Source organism: Haliotis rubra, unplaced genomic scaffold, assembly GCF_003918875.1.
Source record: "Haliotis rubra isolate DU_JTF1 unplaced genomic scaffold, ASM391887v1 Scf74, whole genome shotgun sequence".
Taxonomy (NCBI): Eukaryota; Metazoa; Mollusca; class Gastropoda; order Lepetellida; family Haliotidae; genus Haliotis; species Haliotis rubra.
The window spans coordinates 203631-221264 of record NW_025767457.1 but is presented as its reverse complement, the minus strand read 5'-3'; the positions used below and the strand labels follow the sequence as shown (position 1 = coordinate 221264).

Sequence of the window (17634 nt, the reverse complement as noted above, 5' to 3'; positions counted from 1 at the left end):
TTTTTTTGTTTTGGGTGGCAATTGTCCTAGGTGGCAATTGTCCGGTGGCAATTGTCCTAGGGGGCAATTGTCCTAGGTGGCAATTGTCCGGGCGGCAATTGCCCGGGTGGCAATTGTCCTAGACCCCTTTCTTCGTACGCACATATCCTGTATCTTTTCAATATTTCTTCAAGAAATATAAAAATCAATATCAATTTAAAGATTTAAGTCCAATACACCTTCAACGTCTACTGATCGGTTGTTGCAAGACAGCTGAATATATGGTTTAAACAATATTTATTTCCTTTGATGACATATGTATACATTTACACATAACCGGGTTTTAGGGCAAACTATGATGGTTAAAGCCTGCTGTTACACAAAGATGGAGCTTATCAAGAACAAGCCAACAAACGAGTGAAATGTGTGAAATATTTCAAAATATAAAAAAGCATATACGAATATGAACCATACACCATGTCTGGACAAACTGTCACTCAGAAGCTGAGCTGTACTTATATTCACATTTACATATTAGTGATTTAAACATATTTTATTCATAAAAATATACGTCATGAATGGATTGGCCAACAAGCCGCTCGCATATGCAAATACATGGAAAAGTAAATACAGAAACAAATGAAACAGTGATGATACAATTCTTATTTATCACCAATCCAAGGAAAGGATAAAGCGTGAATATCGATTATCCACCACATGATTTTGACACGTGTCCATATGTTTAGACAAGCGTAGGACACGCATATCGAAACACTTTTCTACAACAGATTCATTTCATGTCACTGTGAAAATGTCCTTTACTACCATTATTAGAAACAACATGTATCATTATACAGATGGATATGATTTAATAACATCTTTATGTGGTATTGCTGAAAACTCAATACGCGAACATATACCAATAATTCCGTGTGTACATAAATTTCATCTTGGAATCTTCCAGATTTACCAATAATTCCGTGTGTACATAAATTTCACTCTGCAATCTTTCATCTTTACCTTATTCCTGTCATAAATTTCATCTCTCCTTTCTTTCCCATAAAAACCCCAAACATTCCGTGTGTACATCAATTAAATCTTGGAATCTTCCAGATTTAATTAACAATATTGTCTTATACTTAAATTATCTACCTGTAATCTGAAGATAGTGTAAACATATTTTATTCAAAATATATTTAAAAAACAATTAGGATTGGTAAACAAGCCGTAATGGCTTATTTAAACACCTCTCCATTTCATTGATACATGAATAAAACAATTATTAAATAATATGAAGCATGATAGGAAAGCAAGCAACCTGCGTATTGAACATCATTAATCATTTATCAAACCTATGTGAATTTATAATCTGAAGATGATATTACTGCTTAACTGCTCCTAGTGAATTAGTATCTAACGTTAGCAATTATTTCAATCTATAATTGCCTGTGTTTGATGCGACATGCAATACATATTCATGTCTTTCTATTGGAACGCCCGTTACGCCCGCCATATAGCTGGAATGTTGCTGAGTGCGGCGTAAAACTGAAACTCACTCTATTGGAACGCATTTATGCATAATGCAATAAATGTGTTTAAAACAACAAGTTCTTTAGGTGGCATTTAGAAGTTGGTCTGTATATCCATAGAACTACCCTCCTCCTTCAAGAAGGTTAGAAACGGGATTATGTAAAAGAATGTCATTGTATGTAGATATATGACAATACGGAATGAATATCTAACATTACACAATGATGAGTTTACATATGGTATACATAAGGTGTCTGGTGGAGATTTACGAAATATTACTGTGTAAGAAATATGAACCATTGTTGGTATCATATGATGTCTAAATGACAACAAATATCAAAACACATTGTATGACTGAATTTAATATATTTGATAAAAACTTTGATACACGTTTTTGCCAAATTATCCACTCACGCCTCAGACTTTGTGCAGTGATTTGAATGCTCACACGTTTGAACGGCACATTTCAGTATACCCATCCTGGTCCCACTTTACAATTACTTCTTGTCCTTATTATTCCAACATCAGATATCATATGAATTTTCATGAACATAGATATTATTTATAATTGAAACTAGGCGCTTTAACTGAGCAAGTCATACACTAAAACCTATAATTCTCAAAGCTATACTACTATGGATCCCGACTGCAGATGCCATAAATGTATACAACCATCATGATTTTAATTTTCCGACTACATGTCATACCATCTACTTTCATTTTAGATATCATCTTTTCTTGTCATGATACTGTTTCATATATCTATGTATATTGGAGCGGTCTCCATATAAGTTCTTTTGAGCTTGTTGACCAATCCAGTTCATGAAAAACGGAATATGACTTTTCATGAAATAAATATGTTTAAACCATATTATTTGAACTCTGTCCTAAGGAAATCCCAACAAAAGTAAACTCATAAATTCTTTGATACTAAAATGCGTCCATACTTTTATCATAAATTCGCATAGGTTTGATAAATGATTAATGAAGTTCCACACGCAGGTTGCTTGCTCTCCTATAATGATGTATATTATTTAATATTTGTTATTCATGTATAAACGTAATAGAGAGATATTTAAATAAGCCATTACGGCTTGTTTACCAATCCACGTTCAATCTATTTTGGAATAAAATATGTTTACACTATTGTATGCCATGTTGTGAAGGTCCGCCATTGTCCCATGATAAACTATTGTCTGCTCGTCATCACAGAAACACGTGCGGTGTAGAACCGTGATGCGTGTCAAAACACAACCCGTTGAGTGTATTTGTCAACTGCTAAAGATATTACAACCTTCAGATTGGATTATATAGACAACTAATTGGTGGTGCCACACCGGAAAAGCTGGACTCGAATATACAGGAAACTCCTTCACAAACCCTTCTGAACGGGTTAATGAGTTGTTAATTATTTTCAAAGCAATGTCAAAGATGTTAACTTATGAGATAATCCCGTTACCCGCACCCCCTCCCCCAGACCCAGCGTCTCATCGCATCTGGATAAAAGAGGGGTGCCACGGACGGGGCAATAACAGTCATCCGGAGGCAATTACCATAGCAACAAGTTGACGTATTTTGGGGCGCGTGCAAGGGCATCAGGAGGCGGGACTTCGAGAGTTGCCGAAATTTGATTGGCATCTTGCAGCGGCCCATCCAAGAAAAGCGTATTTTTGCTAGCAGACTCAGTCAGACCAGCGACTTTTCCAGTGGCGACTGGCCCAGGGGAGAATCATGAGAGAACGTGACATGACGTCTTTGGCGACGATTGACACAAGCGCCTCAGTGTATCAGCCGGCACAACTTCTTAACTGGGTGTACCTTACCCTTGCGGACTCCCACCCTTCTAATGTTCAAACTGGGCAGTCCCTGTACTCCGATCCCTGGTCAGCTAACCAGGTATCAACCCAGGCTGTATCTTCCGTGAACACAGTCAGCTCCCTACTTCAGAAAACTGGGGGGACGCAGAATCTGTATGGTCTCAACGTACACACAGAGCAGCACCCCTGGTCCAGTCCAGCACTCACCTCCCAGCCGGCTCTAGCCACCAACATCAACAGCACTGTAAGTCCACGAAATATTCCCCATCATTTTATAATTTACTATATTACCCAATATTCCTCATCTGTATTCCAATGCTATGTTATCAGTGTTATTCACTGCTTCCATAACGAACGCCATTGAGGTCACTATGACGAATCACTGCCAAACAAAGATCGGAACAGCCAAATCTTTATATTCCCTAAGTTCCAAAGATCTGTTAAATGTCAGTGTGTTCGTACAGCTGGAAGTCGGCCAGATAGATTTCTGACGTGGAACGTCACGTCATAATCTGGTTCTGTGTGCGCTGTTCGTGGTCATCGCAGTTTCAACGAATGTTCAGATGAGGTTCCAAATGTGTATCAATATGTTTAAGCAGTAAGATGGCCTCCCTAGCTCTATAAACCCAGCTGTGCCTCTCTCCGACCTGGTCGTATCGCGTTACGTTGCCTTTAGCGTTCAGACATACTGTCGCCATATGCTATGCCATCTCCCTCCCAACTTTTAAAAACTTTTTTAAAAAACGCGTTGTATTTGGTATCAAGTTTTACATAATGTTGTTTTGGGATTCTTTGTGAGTTGGACTTTGGACTAACATGGCCAGTATTGCCGTGGTCTGACCACGATATGTCTCCAGTAATTAGATCAGCCCCAGCTTGCCCTCTCAAGTTGCAACATTGCTTCCTAAGTACAGTCAAGGTCTAAACATAGCACATTTTCATAAGAGCTTTCTCCAGACAGCGTGTTTGTTTACATGTGACCTGCCCATTATTGCAAGTATTAGAAGGAAGTTCCAAGTTTCTGTGGATGTCCATCTAACCTGAACTGCTGTCAAAATACAGAAATGGCTGCCATGGATCCCAATACATGCACTTACACAATCTTCTGCTGGGGCTAGGTTCAGGATAAAAATCGTTTACCAAATCTCGCCCAGGAAATGGACAAACCTTGTTGGCTAGGGTTCTTGACAGGCAGTTGTTTAATTGTTTTGACAGCAAATGACATGTTTCAGCTGCAGGGGAGGGAAGTCAGCCTCAAAGTCACATATCTGCCTGTGAATCTGTACACATTGTTGTGTGAAAAATGTTGGATTTTAATTCTTACATCAGTATCCTATTGAAATTAGTAGTTGGTCATCAAATACTTTGATGTTTTGTATTGTGGTTACCAAGGATAAAGGAATTTGGAAATTTTCAAGTAAAGTGTTACTTTTTTGGGTACAAGATCATAACACTATAAAGGATACATTATAACAATGTTGCCAAAACATTTTTCATTATTTACTAGGAATCATTTGGATATGTAGATCTACATCATATGTCTTGCACAAACATCAATAATCTCCAGTTTAGTTGCAAACTTGCAGATCAGGTGCAAAATGGAAATACACATTTTGAAAAAATTATGATATATTCATTATATTAGTATATTCACTTTTCTACACCTGCTATAGATATTCAAATATAACCCACCTCATAGATGTATATCAATTTCACAACTGGACACAAAATTTTCCAAGAAATGTTCCAAGAAATGTTCCAAATGTTTCTGAGGAGGTCCAGATAAATCCATGACAAGACAATATTTTGCATTGTGCAAAACCTGTTGAGTCTGACAGACCTTTGTGGATTTTCCAGAACCACTACCAGAATGGCAGCTTATCAGGACTGTCAACGACGTCACCTTATGGGAGTATACAGGATCTGGCCGACCACTTCAGCGACCTGTCTCTGTCCATGGAACGCAAGCCCAGCAAACGTCCCCCCTCCTCCTACCTGTGCCACCTGTGCTTCAACAAGGGCCACTACATCAAGGACTGCCCCCAGGTAGGGAAGGTAATGCAACTTTCATTACTTTCTCTCATACTATTGAAACAGGTAGTGTTCATTACTTTTCATTGACCATCAGATAAAGTGTTTGATTACAGGGTCATACTTGAACATTTGGATTTTGGTGACCAGGTGATGCATTTGAACAAGACAAGGATCATTGAATAAGATTCTTTGTCAATCCTACTGATTCCTCACTTCCCAAGAAGTGAAACAGGACCAAGTCCTTGATAGGCCAGGGTTCCTCAAAGCAATCGCAGCACTACGACTGTCATAAGTCTTATGTTAAAGTATGGGAGTTACGATCATTGTAGCACTACGACAGTCGTAAGACAATGTTAAAGTATGGGAGTTATGATCATCGCAGCACTACGACAGTCGGAAGTCTATGTTAAAGTATGGGAGTTATGATCATCGCAGCACTACGACAGTCGGAAGTCTATGTTAAAGTATGGGAGTTACGATCATCAAAGCACCACTAGCATTTCGAGGAAAGTGGCTCTGAACATGAAGACGAAGCTTTTTATGGATAACAACTTTATTATTTATTTATTAGAAACTTGCAACCAGCCCCTTCATCAGAGGAAATGACTCAAGGGTTGAAAGTTGAAACGTTTTTAGAACAAAATAATGTTATTACGCATGAAAAAGTTTCATGTCATTCATGTCTTACTATCATTTGTAATGCAACTACTATGACCACACTTGCACACTGGTCACATTATGTAATCAAGAGTAGTCCATACTGGATGAAAGAAATACAAAGCAGAGACCCAATCGACCCATCCTGGTTAATCTACTGACATGTGATAACAAGAATGGATATGCATTTGTGTTAACTAATGCAGATATTTAGATGTACCATTTGGGGGGGAAAATGAGCCACTAGAAGAATACTAGTGATTCATCAATGAGCAATTAGGCAGAACAGATATAGTTTGCCCCTTCTTTGGTAATATGCTTATAACATTTCTAAAACCAGAGTTTTTAACATGTTGGTCCAGGTTACTTTTGTTGCTGAAGAACATCACTGGCTTTATCATATATGCACAAGGAGTTAGATGATGCAGTTGGGCATGATGATACCCAAAATTTTGAACTCTAAATTACTAAAATGTGCACTGCTTATCACATAGAAAGAGTTGACAGCTTGTTCTTTTTGGTGACTTACCTATGGTTGCTTCAGTCAGAACCTGGTTGATGGAAATGACATTTGGTCGGACAAAGTGTACCCATACTTTTTCTATGAGCCAGCTGGCTAAGCTTTTTGTAAAGGCCAGCTTCATATATCAGACAAATGTGAAACGGTTATGAGTTCTATTCAGCATTATGTTATTAATGGCTTTCAGAACCATAAACCATATCAAATGAAAAAACCCAACACACATCACTGTTTGAAATTGATGAGTTTGTGTGTACGCTCGTGATAGCCTGTTACAGTCACATATTGTTGATCAGTTGATTGAATTGTTCTGTTACTAGGATGTACGGACATTTCATTAGTTGATAGACAGATTCACATGTGTAAATACAAAAGACAATAGGAGCTCAGTTGATACCTGTCGCCAGCAGAGATCTTTGTGTGCCAGGGTGAAGGATGATACCACATTGCCAGTTATCCAGTTTTCATCAGAAGAAGGTTCTGTTCTAGGAGACATATCGGAAGTTAGTTATCATCAGTTGAAGGTTCTGTTCAGGGAGAAAATTATTGGGATATTAGTGATCATCAATTGAAAGTTCTGTTCAGTGGTGACAAATATTGGGATGCCAGATGTTATGAGTTGAAAGTTTCCCTTCTTGGGTGAAGGATGAGAGTCAGCTGAAGGTTCTGTTCAGGGAGACAAATATCAGATGTTTGTTATCATCAGTTGAAGGTTCTGTTCAATAGTGACAAATATGAGATGTTAGTTATCATCTGTTGAAGGTTCTGTTCCAAGGTAACAAATATCAGATGTTAGTTATCATCTGTTGAAGGTTCTGTTCCAAGGTAACAAATATGAGATGTTAGTTATCATCTGTTGAAGGTTCTGTTCCAAGGTAACAAATATCAGATGTTAGTTATCATCTGTTGAAGGTTCTGTTCCAAGGTAACAAATATAAGATGTTAGTTATCATCAGTTGAAGGTTCTGTTCCAAGGTAACAAATATAAGATGTTAGTTATCATCTGTTGAAGGTTCTGTTCCAAGGTAACAAATATCAGATGTTGTTATCATCAGTTGAAGGTTCTGTTCCAAGGTAACAAATATCAGATGTTAGGTATCATCAGTTGAAGGTTCTGTTCCAAGGTAACAAATATCAGATGTTAGTTATCATCAGTTGAAGGTTCTGTTCCTGGGTGACAAATATTAGATGTTAGTTATCATCTGTTGAAGGTTCTGTTCCAAGGTAACAAATATCAGATGTTAGTTATCATCAGTTGAAGGTTCTGTTCAAGGTAACAAATATCAGATGTTAGTTATCATCAGTTGAAGGTTCTGTTCCTGGGTGACAAATATCAGATGTTAGTTATCATCTGTTGAAGGTTCTGTTCAAGGTAACAAATATCAGATGTTAGTTATCATCTGTTGAAAGGTTCTGTTCCAAGGTAACAAATATCAGATGTTAGTTATCATCAGTTGAAGGTTCTGTTGAACAAATATCAGATTCTGTTATCATCAGTTGAAGGTTCTGTTCCAAGGTAACAAATATCAGATGTTAGTTATCATCAGTTGAAGGTTCTGTTCCAAGGTAACAAATATCAGATGTTAGTTATCATCTGTTGAAGGTTCTGTTCCAAGGTAACAAATATCAGATGTTAGTTATCATCAGTTGAAGGTTCTGTTCCAAGGTAACAAATATCAGATGTTAGTTATCATCTGTTGAAGGTTCTGTTCCAAGGTAACAAATATCAGATGTTAGTTATCATCAGTTGTAGGTTCTGTTCCAAGGTAACAAATATAAGATGTTAGTTATCATCAGTTGAAGGTTCTGTTCCAAGGTAACAAATATCAGATGTTTGTTATCATCAGTTGAAGGTTCTGTTCCAAGGTAACAAATATCAGATGTTTGTTATCATCAGTTGAAGGTTCTGTTCCAAGGTAACAAATATCAGATGTTAGTTATCATCAGTTGAAGGTTCTGTTCCAAGGTAACAAATATCAGATGTTAGTTATCATCTGTTGAAGGTTCTGTTCCAAGGTAACAAATATCAGATGTTAGTTATCATCAGTTGAAGGTTCTGTTCCAAGGTAACAAATATAAGATGTTAGTTGTCATCAGTTGAAGGTTCTGTTCCAAGGTAACAAATATAAGATGTTAGTTATCATCAGTTGAAGGTTCTGTTCCAAGGTAACAAATATCAGATGTTAGTTAATCATCTGTTGAAGGTTCTGTTCCAAGGTGACAAATATGAGATGTTAGTTATCATCAAGGTGACAAATATCAGAAGGTTCTGTTGGTTCTGTTCCAAGGTAACAAATATCAGATGTTTGTTATCATCAGTTGAAGGTTCTGTTCCAAGGTAACAAATATCAGATGTTAGTTATCATCTGTTGAAGGTTCTGTTCCAAGGTAACAAATATCAGATGTTAGTTATCATCAGTTGAAGGTTCTGTTCCAAGGTAACAAATATCAGATGTTAGTTATCATCAGTTGAAGGTTCTGTTCCAAGGTAACAAATATCAGATGTTAGTTATCATCTGTTGAAGGTTCTGTTCCAAGGTAACAAATATCAGATGTTTGTTATCATCAGTTGAAGGTTCTGTTCCAAGGTAACAAATATCAGATGTTAGTTATCATCAGTTGAAGGTTCTGTTCCAAGGTAACAAATATCAGATGTTAGTTATCATCTGTTGAAGGTTCTGTTCCAAGGTAACAAATATCAGATGTTTGTTATCATCAGTTGAAGGTTCTGTTCCAAGGTAACAAATATCAGATGTTAGTTATCATCAGTTGAAGGTTCTGTTCCAAGGTAACAAATATCAGATGTTGTATCATCAGTTGAAGGTTCTGTTCCAAGGTAACAAATATCAGATGTTAGTTATCATCAGTTGAAGGTTCTGTTCCAAGGTAATAGATGTTAGTTATCATCAGTTGAAGGTTCTGTTCCAAGGTAACCCAGATGTTAGTTATCATCAGTTGAAGGTTCTGTTCCAAAGGTAACAAATATCAGATGTTAGTTATCATCAGTTGAAGGTTCTGTTCCAAGGTAACAAATATCAGATGTTTGTTATCATCAGTTGAAGGTTCTGTTCCAAGGTAACAAATATCATGTTTATTTATCATGTTTGTTATCATCAGATGTTTGTTATCATCAGTTGAAGGTTCTGTTCCAAGGTAACAAATATCAGATGTTAGGTATCATCAGTTGAAGGTTCTGTTCCAAGGTAACAAATATCAGATGTTTGTTATCATCAGTTGAAGGTTCTGTTCCAAGGTAACAAATATGAGATGTTAGTTATCATCAGTTGAAGGTTCTATTCCAAGGTAACAAATATCAGATGTTAGTTATCATCTGTTGAAGGTTCTGTTCCTGGGTGACAAATATCAGATGTTAGTTATCATCTGTTGAAGGTTCTGTTCCTGGGTGACAAATATCAGATGTTAGTTATCATCAGTTGAAGATTTCTGTTCCTGGGTGAAGGATGTATGGATGTCAATTGTCGTCAACGGAGGGAGGGTTTTTTTATGCCTGGATGAAAGATATATTGATTCATTAGGAGTTCTGTGCCCATTTTCTAAGTTACAAATATAAAATTAAAAAACAAAAACAAATGTGATTAGTTAAATAGTTTTGCCACTTGAAGCTTTAAGGCAAAATATAGTCAAGACAATTAATATGTGTATTTTTGAATATTATAATAATAGAATCTAAATTAATGTCTTTTCCCCCAGAAGATAGTGCATTTAAAACAAATGATACACCAATGATATTAGGTAACACAAAAGAAAGCTTTCAGTTTTCCAAATGTTACTTTGTACTGTTAAAAACCCAGAAATGCCTAGCTACTTACTGAGATTGTATAGCTGCTGTAATCGGAACAATGCCATTTTTCATAATGCATAATTCAGAATACACCCAAAACATATTTTATTGTTCAATTCCCCAGTGTGTTTGAAATGCATATTCATTATCCACTCTGTTTTTAATCTTCATTACCTCACCAGCTTGCCAAATGGCTATGTCTGGGAAAATGAGGCCATCTTGGTGGTTAAAGTGAAATTATTACACGTATTTAATAAAACAAGAGCTGTTTATTGTATGTTGAAGTGGAACAAATCCCTCCATACTACATTCCCTGGAATCCCAATCTGGCAGACCCGAAGCTGGTGAGGCAGCATGACCCACAGTAAGCCTGGCCCAATTAACATTAATTATAAACCCATTGCATTAGGTAATAGATAAGAGGGTGATGGAAGAGCCTGTGTTGTGTACTGGGGGACAAAGCAAGAAACACATGTGTTCTCCATCACTAGGATGGGGAGGGAGGAGGGGGTTCTACTTCTCAGAAGATGGGGGTTTAGGTTACCAAGAAGGCATAGCCGACAGGGGGCATCTCAAAACTAAATTATATAGATCCTAGGAGAAACATTATCTGAAGAAATGTCTATGGCAATTTCCATATCAACCATGTTGAAATAAGTAGTGTACCATGTATCATGGAATATGTTTGATGTTTTATGTTTATGAAGATGTTGAGCTTGCCGAAGCGGTGCCATACACATCATTATACATCTGGAATTACACTATATTTATCAATGATTGTAGTGAATTTGGTCTAGCATGTAGTGGAACGTATCGCCAGAGGCAAAATGGCAGTGGACATGTTCTTATGGCATTGCACCCAGAGAGTAACAAAATGAGAAGTACTTTTAGACAGGGTGACTGCTAAAACAGGGTTTCAATAGCAGATGTTCATCTCGTTTTTGATAGTGACTGTATTTGCTGTAGCGGATGTTGATGCAGCTTCCAGATGTTGCCCCACTCTGTATCACAACCCGTGCTGGCACAATCAGCATCAGTACCATTACCATCCCTCCACCTGACTGACACATAGTGGGAAAAGACAGAAATAGCACTGCAATACATATGACCAAACCATTTCTATAGGCAAGAAATCACATGTTTTTATGGATAGCAACTTCTTTCTAATCTTTATACAACATTTCAGAGCTAATTCTTGCTCCTTCATCATGCTTAGTGCAGGAGCAAGAATTAGCACTGAAACATTGTATAAAGAATAAAAAGAAGTTATCCATAAAAAACTTCATGTTCATCCAACGTTCATCCAACTTCTAAATGCTAATGAACTTCAAGAAATCTCGGGGCGGTGGGATAGCCTAATGGTTAAAGCGTTGGCTCGTCACGGCGAAGACCTGGGTTCGAATCCCCACATGGGCACAATGTGTGAAGCCCATTTCTGGTGTCCCCCGCTGTGATGTTGCTGGAATATTGCTAAAAGCGGCGTAAAACCAAACTCAGTCAGTCAGTCAAGAAATCTCAGCTAAAACCATTGTCCATTGTACACTTTGCTCATCTTAGGGTGGTTTTGTAAATGCAATAATATTAATAAATGCAATATATCTTACGCATGCAACGAGGTGGTTCTATCAATGTAATGATTTTATGAAGTGTAAAATCCATACACATGATACTCAGCCTCTGTGACTATAGTCTTTTATTCATTTCACACAGAACAGTGTCAGTAGGGTGTAGGTGAAGGTCACACCACACACATGGTAGAACTGCAAGTATTATTAATACACATTCCCTAAACCCATTTGGAAAATGTAAAAAGGCCCCTAAGTATTATGACACCCGGTGAATGCCTGTGGGCTTGCTGGCAGGCAGCCATATCAATGTATGCAAGTGCAGCCTGAAGCCATGATAGTGTAGTAGGTCGACAGTAGATACGCTGCACTGGCTCTAACTACTCGTTTTGTACACTGCTACATGCTGAGCTTTTCGGATAGGCAAAAAATAATTCTTGAAAAATACATTTCTTCATGTTTCACAAACATGGCATTCTTGAAAAATATAGGTCTTGTAGTCATTGGAAACATTCAGAGCACTGAATATCCATATTGTATACGAGTCAGGATTCTGGTAAACATATAGGAGCTTACTATATGCTAGAGGCTATTCGAAATAGCTATATATCCATCTATGAAATCCGGGGGTGTTCATGCATACAGTGTAACCACCTCTTGATGGCTTCTTTATGGGGATGTGGTAGGTTTACATTCAGTATGGAACAATATGGCAGTAGAGCATAAGACGTAGAGTCAACATTGGCCTTCTGACATATCAGACATAACTTAATTGTTTGATTGGCATTCAGAAGTTGGTGAGTCAAAAATGAAACATACAACTTTATGGATAACGATATAAGAATCTTACATCTTAGAATCGAAATGTAGCTTCAGGCAATAAACAAGAAGTTGTCATCCATAAAGTTGTATGTTTCATGCTTTCATATCTGGTACTTGACCAGGAAGTCTCGTGGTCTTGGTTGTTTGGTCACAATGAAGCAATAGACCTTGGTGTACCAGAAGATTGGCTTGGTCGCATTTTGAAATTGGTTGTAGGGTCTTTGAGAAGCATTTAGAAGTTGGAATACTAAGGAACGCTAGTATCATATGGATGAACAATGTTTTTATTACAGTAGGAGCAATATTGGTCAAGTTAGCATGATATAATGATATCCTATTGTAATAAAGAATTTGTTCATCTATATTCTTGTCATTCTTTAGGTCTAATAAGGATGGGTGAGTTGATGGGCTGCCTTTTTGTATGCTTTTCCCCAAACACATCAAGCATGCATGTTTCTGACATTTAAGGCAATGATGCCAAGCAGACCTTGTTAGTAGTGCAGCTGTCATCCAGCTGTTGGAAGGGTTAGATATGGCCATGGGTCCCCTTGTCAAGTCCTTCTAAGGAAGATTTGATTCTTACACCAATCACTTGTCCGACTGAGGACATGTTGTGTCTTCTTGTCAGTTTGGAGGAATTTTGTTGCCCACCACATTATGCTGTTTATGACCACTGAAAAGAGCTTCATAGCTCATATATCCATGATTATACTTATATAACAATAGATCTGACATTTCCATTGACCAGTACATTTCACACTGTGTCACCTCTGTATTCCAGGCCCGACCAAAAGGTGAAGGTCTCACACCCTACCAGGGCAAGAAGCGATGTTTCGGTGAGTACAAGTGCCCAAAGTGCAAGCGCAAGTGGATGAGTGGGAACAGTTGGGCCAACATGGGACAGGAGTGCATCAAGTGTCACATCAACGTCTACCCTCACAAACAGGTGAGTCAATTACTTCAACGTTCTCATAACTCCTTCTAATTCATCAAGCTTTCTAATGCTCATCACGTAACCCTACAACCCATTTTATTTTGTGTGGCCTCCACAAGTTTTGTTCTTTTTGAAGTGTTCTAAATGGCTTTGAAATAATTTGTATTTGTAAATTATTTTAAGTTTTGTTGCACATATGTGCAAATGTTTGCGTTTTGAAGTTTATATTTCTGAGAGAGCATGCAGCGTGGCAGATATGGTGTAAAGGAGAATAATTCATTAATGAAGAATTTTGAAAATGGATGGATCTATCCAATTATTTACTAATGTCTGTGTGCTTTATAAATAGTCTCTACCCAGCTCATTACTCTGCATGCTTTCCCACACCGGTTTGGTATGTTGCACTGTTTGACTTGGATAAAATGCAGTGTGTGCTTGTGTTTATTTCAGCGACCCTATGAATTCTTGGAGAAGGTAAGCACAACATTTATATACGTCCAAATTTAAAGCGACTCTGTCCGTCATCCTTTCACCATATCCGGACAGTCGCAAAATAATCCATGATCCTGTTTGAACATTAACAAATAATCTTTATTTATCTAACGACAATATTTTTAAATTTTATTTTTGTAATTAATGTTAATTGTGCAAATGTTGTTTGTTAATTAATTATCACTGTTGTGGAAGCACCCCTCCTTGGCGGACATTGTCGCTTTAAGTGTTGTGTGCTGTCCGTTAGTCCTCAGTGATTTCACCATGTCCTGTTATCGTTTGACCAGCGTCCACTGGAAAAGCCGGATGGCCTGGATGTTTCCGACCAGAGCAAGGTCCACCCGCAACACCTGTGTGAGAAGTGCAAGATGCTCGGCTACTACTGCCGACGGATGAACTAACTCGGGCAGCGTCCGTGACGGCGACATCATCTGCAACTATGGTGCTACGGAGACTTGCATGACCTGCTTATGTGTGTGGTGCCTTTCCGCGTGCCTTATCTCTGCTTCTTGACCAGGTTTATTGTGATTTACAAATGCCAACCTCGGCAGACATGTTTGAAGTTTTCTGGTTAACTTTCGGCAGAGAACTGCTTTCTATGCAACCGATAGTGCTCAAGCTGTTAGTCTCTTCACAAAAGTGGAAAATTATCCTCACTTATTCACAAGTGGATTTGATTATGCAATATAGTTATGTTATGTGCCAAATTTATTCAGGTATTTTATTCTGTGTACGGTTACACTTTTAAAACCACATTTTTCTAATATTGACATACAATATTTGCACTCCAATGTATCTGAGGGATTTTTATTGTAAGAATGGAGGTTTGGAGTGATGCTTTGAAGGACCAGTCCTGGAGGGAGACATGATTTTCTCATCCATGTTGGTGAGAGTCATATTTCCCACTCGGTATAATACATTCTACCACTGACCAAAAGTCCGCTTTGATCTGTACATTTCTGAATTTTTGTTCGTTTTGGGGGTTGTCACTGAAATATTCACTGACTTCCAGGTACGTATACTTTGTATATATTTGTGCATTATCCCTTGCTAAGCAGAAACTGTTTGAAGAAACTGTGTGTATAATTTTGTTCCAAGTTACTAAGATCCATGGAATGAGCTTCTTAAGCACACATGGTCAAATGTTCTTAAATTCCATCCACAGACAGGATATGGAGTTGATTTTTAAAAGAATTGTTACTCATTGTCAGCCATAAGAAGAGACATCTTCTGTGTATTTCGCATCATAATAATCATCATGTGTTTTGTATAATTTGGTTAATCATGGTGCAATCTTCTAAGAAGCGCCGTTTAGTTCCATCAGTTTTGTGTTTAGCTGCGTGTACTCTTAGTCATTATTAATGACTGTTAACTGTATCATTTGTGGATTCACCTTCTATTGAAATCTTTTAGATGTATTGAAGATCAAATGTTGTAGCTCTTTTGCTGTGGAATCAAGGCCGATAAGATGCAATATGCTTGCACTTTAGAGTAGAGTCTGTACTACTATATTCAAGATTGATTGAACCTGACTGAATCTTACTACGAAGAAGGTTCGTCTACATGGTATCCATATCCATTTTAACTGTAACCCTGACAACCTGATATATTCACAGCCTTTTAATAAATTATTAAAGAATCCTACCTTTTGGGTAACAAACCTTTTGAGGATGGAGTTGTTTGAATGCCTGTGATTTTGCAGTCATATTACATATCTTAGAATATATATAATCTGTATATCTGTCTTTATAAATTATGTCAAGTTCAATCAATTGGTTCCATATATTTAAGTATTTCATACCCTAGATGTTGATGTTTGCAGAATAATGCAAAGCCCGAGGGGCTTACCTTAGCTCAAGACTTTTGAGGCTGTAGATTTTGAACTATCATTATTTAACCCTGGTGTTTATGTGTATAATTTTGGTTTGGCTTATAGAGGTAGTTGTTCCTCTCAGTTACGTTGTTTCACTGTATATCTTGTAGCTTTTTGTTTTATTGATCTGGTTGTCTGCACGTGATATAAGGGATGCTGTTAAGGGATGTATTGCCATGGCGATACAGCAATTTATAGGAGTCATCATGAAAAAAATCACTCTGATAATTTGATGTGAATTTGTATATTATTTAAATTTTTATAAAACTAATAATGAATTACTCTTTTTTAAAGGTGCAAAAAGCAAAAAAGTTTCTATTTTACACAATCAAAACAAACATTTATATTTTCAATTTGCAAAGAAATTAGTATTATTTTACAAAATGAAACTTGGTTGCCTTTGTATTAGAGACAAAATATTACTGATGTAAATGGTAGTTGTTAGGGTGTTAGTGTGGTATGTCTGGCACCTATGGCATTGCATCCCTGACAATGTTAGGTCATAGCATGACTGTTATCCCAATGAAAATGGCTCAATTAGCATTACTGAGTCTTGGACTAGAGTATCATTTTTATAAGACATTTCATATCAGTTTACGTTTGTCATTGATAATAAATTTGCTGTTATTTTATGTTCATCCTTTTCTTGAAGGCTGCTTAAGATATCTCTGTTCTTGTATTTTGTAATCGTAATATGCCAATATTTTTAACTGGAGTATTTTTACAAGTTAAAAAATAAATCAAGATAAATTCAAAATACAAGATAGAGTTATCTTGCCTTTCACTTGGTCCTCTGCATTCCTGACATTGATGTAAGCATTAAGTGTTTTATGCTTGTTCTGTGTGTCCTGATTGGACAAAGGTGGATGGATTAAGATATGGGTCATGACATTGTCATAGGAACCAGGCTTTTCTTCAAGTATTCATTAAGAATTGCTCATATTCCTGCCCCACCAGTCTAGAACCAACTGTTCTCTTGATGTTCTAAACATACTATATTAAGCTGAGTAATGAAATAGTAAGACAATATGCCTGAGAACATGTTAATGACATCGGTGTTGTGTGACGTGCCACCATCTTGACTGCTGTATTGTGGGTGATTCGATCCGGTATGAATGACATGAATGTGTTGGAGGTGTGTGCTTTCTATTGGTGCTGTTGATGTGAACTGTGTGATAGGGGCGTGGCTTTCATCCACATGTGCATGAGTTTGTAAACTCTTTCAATAAAATGTGTTTGCTGTGAATTCCTAGTTTTCTGTGTTCTTTAAAGCTGTTTTGAACACAAGGATTCTTATCATAGATGATAGCAGGTGAACATCCAGTGGTATCTTTCTTTGTTGGATCATGGAAATATAGGATATCATGTGAGTGTTTGGGGATGGTTAATATCCTGCATTAGGAATAAACATTGTATTTTGCGAACCTTGGCGAGATAATACATATTGTTTATTCCTAATGCAGAATATTAACCATCCCAAAACACACGAGTTTGATAACCTATTTATCATACAATGTCATTCTTACTTTATTACCTAAAAAAAGATGTGATTTCAATTGCCATAAATCTTGAAACTGGACTTCGTGGAATGTGCAGATATCTATTGACG

The 17634-nt window shown here is 37.2% G+C and overlaps 1 protein-coding gene across 4 annotated transcripts; it reads left to right on the top strand.

Moving 5' to 3' along the window:
- The first annotated feature begins 3162 nt into the window (after positions 1-3162).
- Positions 3163-17271, top strand: LOC124259869 (zinc finger CCHC domain-containing protein 24-like). 4 transcript variants are annotated; one of them, XM_046694087.1, is made up of 5 exons: positions 3163-3570; positions 5184-5372; positions 13508-13672; positions 14111-14134; positions 14440-17271. In XM_046694087.1, the coding sequence occupies exons 1-5, from the start codon at positions 3241-3243 to the stop codon at positions 14551-14553; spliced, it is 822 nt and encodes a 273-aa protein (XP_046550043.1). In that variant the 5' UTR covers positions 3163-3240; the 3' UTR covers positions 14554-17271. The 4 variants fall into 4 exon arrangements, with proteins under 4 accessions (XP_046550043.1, XP_046550046.1, XP_046550042.1 ...); XM_046694086.1 differs by having other exon boundaries at positions 3167-3570; positions 5184-5381; XM_046694090.1 differs by lacking the exon at positions 14111-14134 and having other exon boundaries at positions 3165-3570.
- Positions 17272-17634: the final 363 nt, after the last annotated feature.